The 11,282-nt window shown below is 40.3% G+C and overlaps 1 protein-coding gene across 1 annotated transcript in view; it reads right to left on the bottom strand.

The window, feature by feature from the left end:
* Positions 1 to 6,182: 6,182 nt before the first annotated feature.
* Positions 6,183 to 11,282, bottom strand: part of LOC139214812 (retinal-specific phospholipid-transporting ATPase ABCA4-like) — a 34,060-nt gene continuing 28,960 nt past the window's right edge. Inside the window, exons 42-49 of the mRNA XM_070845738.1 lie at positions 11,029 to 11,091; positions 10,557 to 10,663; positions 8,980 to 9,121; positions 8,449 to 8,583; positions 8,050 to 8,153; positions 7,742 to 7,834; positions 7,140 to 7,389; positions 6,183 to 6,793 (exon numbers count right to left, since the gene is read on the bottom strand). Of these exons, the coding sequence (XP_070701839.1) occupies positions 6,677 to 6,793; positions 7,140 to 7,389; positions 7,742 to 7,834; positions 8,050 to 8,153; positions 8,449 to 8,583; positions 8,980 to 9,121; positions 10,557 to 10,663; positions 11,029 to 11,091 (1,011 nt within the window). The 3' untranslated portion in view covers positions 6,183 to 6,676. The remainder of the gene's footprint in view (positions 6,794 to 7,139; positions 7,390 to 7,741; positions 7,835 to 8,049; positions 8,154 to 8,448; positions 8,584 to 8,979; positions 9,122 to 10,556; positions 10,664 to 11,028; positions 11,092 to 11,282) is intronic.

Here is an 11,282-nt window from a genome sequence, read left to right as displayed (position 1 = left end):
CTGCACTGATGAGACACCTTGGGAAAACACTGAATTGGCGGCACCTGAGTTTTTTTCGAGTCAAACTTGTGAAAACGTTGACAGTGTGCCACGATAAATGATAGCCTAAAGAGTTTGGTAGGAAGTTGGTATTCACATCAGCAAGAGTGCAGTAATGGCAAACTAATGATGAGTCAACTCTACTATTGATTAGCGCTGGCTTATTTCAGTCCCTGAGGCCTACACATGCCCACACATCCAGACCAACAAAATCAGCTTACTCTCAAGTTATGCTGAGATGTCTTTACTGATACCAAATCCAGAAACTTTTTTTTTTTCTCTGTCCCTTTTTTGCCTCACAAATTTAATCCTTCAGCAGAACTTCATTTCTTCCATTAAGTCTCAAGTGACTTCATTTTGAGCCTGTATTTTTTTTTATCTACAGTATGCACTCAAAATGCAAATGACAAAGTGTCTCGAGTTTAGGCAAGTAGAGAGTCCAACTACAGAAGATGGAAAAGACAAGTTCACCATAAATATATTACAATTGATTAAGAAATCAGTCCACAAATTATTCCACTGGTTTTTCTTTGCCACAAATTACCAAGGAGCATACGATATTGTTTACTTGTTGATCAAGTCCAGTGGGAGTGTTGAAGTGCGAACAACAGACGATCAAGCCAGCATCATATTTCTTTTCTATGGTTTCGGAGTTTCACGAGTACATTTTGTGTAGCATGAATAATAGTGTGTGGGCGTGAGAGGGGAGAGAGAGATATTTGTTCAAGATCTCTCAAGGGCGGCTCCTGCAGTTTCTGCACAAAGCAAGAAGATGCAGGCTGGCTGCACGGTTCTGATGCACTTTAAAAAGCAGACTTGATCAACAATTCCTTCTATGAGCCCACACATCCCTCAGACTTCAAACACACCTCCTGAAGGTTAGGGGCACAGAACTGAGTAGATGACAGAGGGATGCCTCAGCAGAGATGCTTTATTTTGTTGACACAAGATATTACCAAGGTATTTTAATAAACTTACTGCCCTCGTGTGGTTGCTTCTGGGTCACAGGCAGGACAGAAACATTTTCAAACCTACATTAAACTTTGACAACAGTCATCAAGCTAACTCTCATAAATACATAAATGCTCATCCCCCGTCGTATCCCGCAGTTTACTGGACAACAAAATGATGGTCATGCTGCTCTTTCATTGTAAACTATCTACATCCACACCTTTGATTCAGTCAGTACAGTAACTGATCAATTATCAACAAAGATTGATGTTTCCTGCCCTCTCAGGGAAAATACCATGATTTGGCTAATTTAGGAAACAGCTGAGCTTTTGTTTAGTGCAGACTTTATCGATGGGTGTGTTCCTCTCCAAGCTGTCTGATTCTACAACACTGTGGACCAGTAGGGCTTAGACAAATATGTGCTCAACTATTTTCCTTACATTACTGTGCCTCTGTCACCAATACTAGTATAGTTCAGCAATACTGTATGTACTATATACATACTATGCAGCCCACAATGAGAATAATGATTATTTATACCCGCGCTGCTCAAACTTTGGAGGTGAAATATTTGAAATAGCAGAAATACTGAAAAAATGTAAGTTGTATGAAGTGAAAGACGTTAAAACGGCAGTTAAAGTGGAAGAGCCAAGTGAAGTTCAAGCGTGCTTTTAACTAAAGATTCAGTTGAAATTCAAGCACTGAAAAGAATGTAAATGATGCATAGTTGCACTGCTGGAAGTGGAAGTTGAAGTGGAAGCCCTGGAAGAAATCAATGCCGCCTCAAGTGTATAAAGTGCAAGATGAATAAATGAAACGGGATGCTGGAAGTTGAAGTGTCTACCTTTTTTTTTTTTTTGTTCATCTGTGAAGATCTTGACTTGACTTGAAATGGTTTGAAGTGTCTGTTGAAGTGTGAACATTAAAATGAGCTGAAATGTCAGGTGGAGTGTATTCACTGAAAGCAGATGAACTCGCAGTTAATGAATAAGAAATGAAGGCAGTGAAATTGTCAGTTGAAGTTTAATTGCTAAAAACAGTTGAACTGTCATTTGCAGAGTAAGAGATGAAAGCAGTTAAAATATCAGTTGATTCCTAATAGGACTGCAAATAATATTTTTTCCCCCAATCAACTAATCTGCCATTTATATTCTGAACGTTTGGCCTGTACAACATCAGAAAGCAGTAAAAATGTCCATCACAATGCCATAGAGTTTACTAATTTAACACAAAGATGAGTAGCAAATTTTCACTGTGCCTCTCTCAGTAAACATGTCCCATTTCATAGCAGGTTTGGACAAATCCAAAACAATATTGTAAAATCCAGCTATGCATTACCTGAAATGTCTTACTCGTGAGTGCAGATGGCCAGCCAGCTTTTGCTATACTGTATCTACTATTTGCAGGCTAGATATGCTCCAGATCTTTCCCACTTCAACCCGAGTGACACACAACAAATTATGCGGTTCACAGATGAAACTGCAGCCCTCTATATGACAAGCTGTCTGAATGCACAGCGATTGAATACTAAATGTAAACTCAACATTCAACACCTTTTTCTGATGTTGTACATTCAGATTCAGATTCATCCTTTACTGCCCTCTACATAAACAACACGAGTCTATTACAGTGTGCCCAGGCTATTTAAAGCCCTGAAAGCTGAGGGTGCAAAACTCCTCCCAAAGTGTGTGAAGCATGGATTGAAGGGGTCATGTCCTGTGGTCAGTGCTCTGCAGGGGTGGCAGTGTCATTGAGGGCTGGCAAGTTGGGAGCGGGGAAACCAATTATTTTAGAACATATGTTAGCGATTTTCTGGAGCTTGTTTCTACTGGTGAGGGTGAGCATGGTGAAATAGCAGCCAGCGCAGTACAGGAGGACGGGTTAATTAATAGTTTGGTATAGGAGAGAAGCCCTAAATTTGAGGATGGCAGAGAGTCTTTGTTGGCAGAGTTTATGGATGTCTGTGATGTGGCGATCAAAGCTCAGCTTAATGTTCATCTCCACTAGCTGGCCACTGATGGAAGAAGGGTAATGAAGGGTACTGAGTTTACTGCGGGTGTCAAAGATGATCTCCTTCGCCTCGCTGGTGCTGAGGAAGAGGCGACTGTCTGAGCACCCAAAAGGTGAATTGGACCAGTGACCAGTGGTCCCTGTCTATGAGCAGGGTTTGTATAGCTGTGTCATCACAGAATCTGAATTCCTCTTTCTCTGTCTCAGTCACTCACACAACACACACATCGGATTATAACACATGCCAACCTTCATTCGCAATTTTCCCCCGTTTGGCTCATACTTAGACAGCAACTTTGCTTCTCATCCAGACCTTAATTTTTGTGCCCGCTCTCTGTTTTGATGCACAAGTAACCTCTCTTGACTCCATCCTTCAACCATGACCTCAATTAAACTTGTGACCCAACATATCCACCACTCTGGCTCACAGGCTAAATACGGACTTAAAAAGTATTAAATGTTCTGACCCAGAAAAAAGTCCGAAACATTTCACCAAGAACTTAAACATCACTCACTCAATAGGATTAAAAGTTGAACTAAGTTTCTATGCAAACTATAACTTATCAATAAAGTAATGAAACAAAGGTTTCTGATTTATTCCCTACATAAAAAAACACTGACCCACAATAATTAACTGACCATAATGAACATTTTATCTCATTGCAGCTTCCAACATGATCATAGCTAATCTTTAAAGATTGAACACCTTATAAAGCTGGACTGGGAGGTCACTCCGGCTGTAACACAATTCAATTTTGACAATTCACACAGAAAGCTTAAAATCTATTGCAATACTTGTATAATGTTGCCCTTAGTCATTGTTTGAAATCACAACCTTTCTCACTTCATCATTCACAAATTGGCCAAAAGTGTTTGAATTCTTTTACTCTAATCTGTATGCGACGGAGTAATTTAACCAACCAGTTGTGCTCCTATTGTGATATTTTCTGAGACTGAGCATAGAATTACCAAAATATCAATGTTGCATACTTAACAATCAACACAGATACGCCTTGCAAACCATAAATTGTTACTTGTGAATTCATAACAACAAATAAGGAAAAGATGATTTAAATCAAGGCAGCAGTGGTCCAGATGCTCTGACTTTTACTCCTTAGTTTGAGTCAGTTTTCTCAGAGTTGACAAAAGCCCTCCAAACAACTGTTTTCACCGGCTTGTGTGTGCAAACGGCAGTGCCATTTTTTTTTAACAGATACTGTAGCTGATCCCATCATATCAAGAAGCTGTTGGAGGTCATCTCTAGCTGTTGACTTATATGATTTAATTAATGCCTTTATAGACGCTCATGTGGGCGAGTTCTCCGTGAGGTATTTCTCTCAGTAAGCAGAAATCAATACCGTATTACATCACGTCAGTTTTGTTTATATCCAACATCCAGCACGGAGAGAAACTCAATGCGTTTTACATGAGAGCGTTTGAGAACATTTTTAATTTGAAGTCACCAAATGGATCAAGGAAGAGGGACAGAGACTTTTCAGCTCAGGACAATATACCTGATCCAAAGCAGGGTGTCTGGTATCACTACACTGTTTGTTATAAAAGGTGATTCTCTTTTTGCTAATGAAAATAATGTGCTAGTCAGTTTTGCATCAATTTAAATCTCAATAAATTACACTGCGCCAGCAAATTAATCATAATTATATTTGCACGTGTAATATACAGAGGTCACATTCACTTCACTCTCCTTTTGCAGATGTCGTACTGCAAGTGTATGTTCACTTTAACACAGTCAAATGAACATTTCAGGCATTTAGCTCATGATAGAGGTGATGTAGAGGGGTCAAAAAATAAAGCAGCGAGAGCCGAGAGTCTGAAGTCAACAATTTTGCCACAGTTCTGCTAGAATAACATTTTGCCACAATTAGAGCATGAAGAGGGAGCTGTTCACTGATGTATGACATGGCCTGATGGTTGACCTGATGGTTGATCACACTACTCACCTCTTGTTAGGTCCCTTTACTGTGTTTAAGCAGGGTCAGAGATGACCATTGCCTGATGGCCCAGGGAAACTAAAGGTTCACGTGTTTATGCAGGACATAATAGGTTTCAGTTAACATTTACAATGATAGTTTTTGAGATACTGTTACTGTTGGTAGCATGTTGACATTTATTACTTTTCTTTCATTGAAAGACTTGGAAATTGGAGGTGATCGGTTTAGCTTATAGCACAATGAGTATCAACCTACCGGCATGTAAAGCTCACTAATCAACAGTATTAAGTACTGTATAAGTATATTAAGTATTAAGCTCACTAATAATTTTGAAAACAGCTAACATCAGCTTGTTCCAGCATTCAGCATTAGACAGTCACATTTCACAGCCTGATAGTGTGACTAGTTTGCTCTCCCACAGCGACACTATTCATGCTCATCAGCCTCATCCAAATGACCGTATGGACAGGAGAGGAGCATGAGGTTCACACAAGAGAGTTCATTAGAAGCCCTCAATTGCACAGTGCCATCATCCCTCTGTTTCTTTGAGGTATCCAATGAAATTCAGGCTAGTGGGCGGCCTGGGGCAATGACACCACCACTTGCAGCAGCAGTACAGTAATTGGGCTATGTGTCAGATAAATCCAGGTTGTGACAAGCCACTCAGCACAGCGAGGCCTTGGCCTCAATGCAACGCTATCTCTCAGCCACTCCACTGACCTGCAGTATCTTTCTTAGCTTTTCAATGGAGGCCAGTGGAGTTATTGTAGGTCACTGGAGTGAAACGCCTTTCAACTCATCTTCTCACTGAATAGTCCACTGCAGCTTTAAGAGAAGCAAGGGAAGGCTGAAATATTTGAGAAATATATCGAAGAAATACTGCATTTCACATGTACAGTATGAAACTTTGCTTTTATTTGGGACTGATGATGCAGTACAAATTAGCTAGTCAACACTGTGCAGACGATAAAGCAGAAAATAGAAGCATTTTACCTGGTCAGCTACAAAATATATTCCTCTTTGTCTACAGCTATATTCATCTAATTTTTTTCTCAAATTTATTGAGGAATATTTTGCGCTATTTTGTACCGACATTGGAGAACGATGTAACATGGCAATGTATGAAACACAGCAGACAGAGAAATACTTAAATGTACAACAGTGAATGACTGAAAAGAATTGAAGCAACAGTTAATATGTGTTGAAAAAAACAAAACAACCAACATTAAATGACATTTGTTCACATATGCCACATAAAACTGAGGTGCGTGTTGATGTAAACATAAAAAAATACTGCTTCTAAGGTGCGTAAGTATTCATTACTCATACAATATGTACAAATTTATACAAGCCAGCCAGTCAAAACAAAAATATTTCTTTTCCATATAGAACCTGATGTTCTTATACCAGTTTCTGCTGTCAACATGTATGATATCAAGTCTACGTAATGTGCCAGACATGCTTGGTTTTGTGATAATACTGTGGACGTAACCACTGTTTGCAGCCAAAGGCTCATGAAGTTTGTCCGTGTCTGGAAAAATGAACTGTTGCACCAGTCACTTTGGCAGGCGACTGGCCAGTCTCGTCTCTAGTCTAAAAAATAATTTGGCTAGTGAAATATTACAAGTGGCTTTTCATTTGTGAAATGTGAAAAGTTATATTACCGCTCAGCAGAGTAACACCTTTTACCTCTGTGGTTTTTTGTACATTTAAAGGTGACACACTCATGTTTTCCTCTGCACTGGTGAGATTTTGATGTCTTTTCTTCCACCTGCTGTCCGTCTGTGTAGCGTCATGTCCTCGTCCTCTCCTGTCTGTTGCTTGGCAAAATTTACAAACACCTGTACGACAGACAAGCTGATTTACTACAACATAAGAACGTATTCAACAGCCCCAAAGCATAAAAGGATCATAATGCATAATGCACTGATCTCAAACAAGAGGTGAAAGTGAAAAAGCTCTAATCTCATCCCCCTCACAGAAAGGGGTAAGGGGGCCAATCAAATCACTCATATGCAATCGTATTATATAAGATTAGGTTAATTTTTGGGGTTTTTTAACAAATGTTTGACATAGTTGTAGTTTCATAAGCTATTGGTAACTGATGTGATTCACAAATGCTATCACACTTATTAAACATAGTTGAGACTTCTGTCGTTTCCCCTCTTTGTGTTGGCTCATACGAACCTGGTCCAGTGTTGTCTGGGAAACAGAGTAGTCTTCGATGCTGAGCCTCTCTTTATTGGCCACCACCAGCTGAAATATCCTTGCTAGGGAGGAGGAGGCGATCTCGTACTGCAGAGTGTTGTAGTGCTTCTCCCTCTGAACACAGCCAGGGAAGGAGCTCTCCATGAAGCTCTCGACGGGCTCCAGGTCCGGGGACAAGCCCGCTTTAGCTGCCTTGATTTTCATTGTCACTACATAGCCGTCACCAAACCTGGACAAAAAGAAAAAAACACAGTGTGAAGATATTAGACATTTTTCAGGATACAGTTAAACCAGTTTTCTCTTTTTGTCTTTGGTTGAGCATGACATCTATTATACTTTATATCAATACCAACAACTTGGTGCTATGTAAGAAGTGCTAATATTTGTGGTGGTGGAGCAAAATTTCAGACCAATAACATTTCAGATGTGTTTGTATACCCAAAAGACTTTTATGCTTGTATATTTTCCGTGCCATAATGCTGAGAAGCCTTTATTTATCCTGTTTCAAAGGCTGGGAGTCATGATGTTTAAATTCTACCCAAACACTGTACAACCCTGCTAAAATACAAAAAAACTCTTACTTGTATTTTAGATGCTGGATGGTACCCAGACACTTGAAGGTCCCATTGACCATGATGGCCAGTCGAGTGCAGAGGGCCTCACACTCCTCCATGCTAGTGGAAAACAATCATCCATCTTTATTTCTACTGCACATATTTCACATCTACAAGCAATTCATCCTAATTTCACAGGTCTCTATAGTAAAATTAAGCAGGTGCCAATCTAGGCATGATTTCATCAACAGTTGTTGGCAGAAGAGTTTATTGTGTTTGATCAGCTGCTGCAGCACATGTGTGCACTGGATTCATTTCATTATTAGATGTCGAACCTGTGTGATGTCAGCACCACAGCCCTGCCGTCCTGAATGACACTCATGATGGCGTTCCACAGGAAGCGTCGGGAGTGGGGGTCCATCCCTGTCGTTGGTTCATCCTAAACACACACAGCCACAAGCAAACAACAAACTTGACTCTCTGAGCACATAATTCCATACGAACAGAGACCAAATCCTTATCTCTATCAGCATATGGCAAAGATCTCAGATTCATGCCAATTTGAATTGAACTGCACAGTTGCCTGCCAATGTATAAAACGTTCAACGCCAGGCTTGACTGAACCCATATGGCTTCCCATCTGGATCCATAGACCATTTCATTGATAAATCCCTGCATTAAACCCAAAACCCCAAACAATGGGCTCATGAGCTCCTCGTCATTGGCTAACTCACCAGCAGCACCAGTGCTGGGCAACCAATCATGGCGATGGCTGTGGAGAGTTTGCGCTTGTTGCCTCCACTGTAGGTCCCTGCACAGTAGCCGGCGTACTCTGTCAGACCCAACTTCTGGATGCCCCATTCTGCCACCTACAGGGAGAGGTGGAAACATGCATTGGATGTGCACAGCCATCCAGAGGTGACGTAGTGTTTACACATTTTTAGGATGAGCAATTTCTGCAGTTAAGTGAGCCCTTCATGACGATGTAACAGAAACATTTAAAGGACAAAACAGACGTTAGCGAACATTGAGCAACAGTAAAAAGGCAATGCACAAAACAAAGCTCTCTATGCAGCAGTTTAGTTTAATTTTTCCTTTTCCATGAATCCTGGGTCTAAGGACAGAGGGTGTTGTATGTTAAATGGACTGTAAAGCCCCCTGAAACAAATTGTGATTTGTGATTTTAGGTTTTAAAAATAAAATCTGACTTGACTTGAAATTTGAATGAAACATCATTGAAGATGCAAAGCTGAAGTCCTACTCACTCTGGGGATCTCGGACTCAGGTACCCCTCTGAGACGAGCGTAGAGGTACAAATGTTCCCTGCCTGTCAGGAGCTCATCGATGGCATCAAACTGAGGGCAGTAGCCCATGTTCTGGTGCACGTCCAGAATCTCTGTCAGGATGCTGCAAAACACGACAAAAGGTGCAACTCATTGCAGTGAGCCAATAGAGCAAATAACACGACAAGAAAACAAAACAGTAAACTATTCTGTTAAAGTCTGTCACCCAGACCTGAGATGAAACTCATTTCCTCAAGCAAAAGCATGTCAAAACAATACAAAAACAATACAAAAACTGTGCAAAATAGCATTTAAAATTCAGTTCAAATGATAACTCTGGTATTTTCAAACCCTGGCCCTATTTTTATTTTTATTTTTCACATATTTTTGGTTCAAAATGACTGGGAGCTACAGAAACTTTTGGAATTGGTCCAGTAGATCACCTCCACCAGCAAACAAGTTACAATAGCTGTTATGTAATCCTTCAGCACAACTGCTCCAGATGAAGATACAGCACTAAAAGTGCTTGTTTTGCCACTGACAGGCTCAAAATGTCATCTAAAATGTCTGACAACATTCAGAAAGGATCCCTACAGAAAAAAAAACCCCTGTAAGAGCCTTTTTGTTTGAAATAGCTGTTATATCACTCGGTTCAAAGCCCCCAGTCTCTAGTGACAAAAATCTTTTTACACGGGGGTTGCTGGTCTGCCACTGCCCCGATCAGTTAGTTTGTGTGATTTTGTTGTTTTAATGGGGTTAATTCAGATCTGCCACAATATTTATGTTACATACAACAGATCAGTAGACAGCCAACCCCTTGTTCTGCGAGGTGAAATGACTATTTTCTTGATGGAGTCTGGTGGGTTTGAACACTGCGACAAAATAGCTGTTTCTGGTGAAACAAAAAGGATCTTACAGGTCTGTCTCTTTCCATACTTTGATCAGGCACAATGGCCCTGAAGGATTACATTGCTGCCTGTTTGACGTCTGTCCTCGGCTGCTGGCGCTCTACTGGACCAACTCCACAAGGTTTTTTTTTACCTACCAGTCATTTTGAACCCAATATATTACAAAATAGGGCTCAGATTTGAAAACACTGCAGTTATCCTTTTAATCTATTCATTCATGCCAAACTTTAATTGAGTTTTAGTGGCCATCAGTAGGGCAAATGCAGTTTTAGGGGCTTATTCACCCTGACAAGTGCTGTGAGAGGATGATGTTTAAATAGTTGAAGGAATATTTGATTTTTTAACAGATAGAATATTAGAGAAAATCAGAATCACTTCACAAAAGCTCCAAAACAAACATTAATTTGAGAGATCTCGTTCCTATCTTTTTCTCCTATACCACATGGGTTGTTTTTCTAGTCAGATAGCGTCATCAAATAGAATTATGCCAGACTGACCTTCCCGTGTTTAAACTTTCTAATTCATTGGACTGTTTCTGGTCGTCTCCCATCTGGAACTGCATGCAGGATAAACCAAATAGCATCTGATCCAGCCCTGAACAGAGCTTGTGTTCTATTGACTGGGGGGCATTTTTGACTGCTCTTTATGTACCTATAACCGGCAACAGTAGCTTCCCCGGCGCTGACATCAGTGTCACCAGTCAGCATCTTGAAGGTCGTCGTCTTTCCAGCTCCATTAACTCCCAGGAGGCCGAAGCACTAACAGGACAAAAGACAATAAGGCTCTAAACAGGACGACTCTGCTGACATGCAGTCATTGGTACAGAGGTATTATATTTTTTTGAGACTAATAGTCAATTTGGTCTCATAACATGACAAGAAATTGCCTTGTACATGCGTGTGTTTATGAAGACACCCAGCCAAAAGCAGACCACATATACAGGAAATACACTTCGTTATAGCAGCTGCTGATAGTAAATGATAACCTTTGCATATTATCTGCCTCTCTACCAACTATATCAGCACATAGGTTTACTGGAGCAAACAGGAAAAAGAGAAAACTTGAGTAATATAAACAAAAAAAAAGAAAGACAGCAGTAGCTCTCAACGTAAATGAACTTTACCTCTCCTGCAGGGACACCAACACAAATCCGGTCCACAGCTGCCCTCTTCCTGCCCACATACGTCTGTGCAGAAGAGGCAGGGAAACAATAATAAGTCCAATAATGACTCCACTTGTGTAGAACTTTTTAAAACTTGAGGTAAACAAGCAATATGATAAACAACAGAGCATTAATCTGCCTGCAATATTTTCTTTCGTATGTAATTATTTGTTTTACATGTTTTATTTCTACATATTGTACATTTGTTGTCCTTA

The sequence above is a fragment of the Pempheris klunzingeri genome, chromosome 15 (assembly GCF_042242105.1).
Source record: "Pempheris klunzingeri isolate RE-2024b chromosome 15, fPemKlu1.hap1, whole genome shotgun sequence".
Taxonomy (NCBI): Eukaryota; Metazoa; Chordata; class Actinopteri; order Acropomatiformes; family Pempheridae; genus Pempheris; species Pempheris klunzingeri.
Note: the sequence above shows the minus strand (reverse complement) of the source record. Positions and strands in the feature narration are given on the sequence as shown.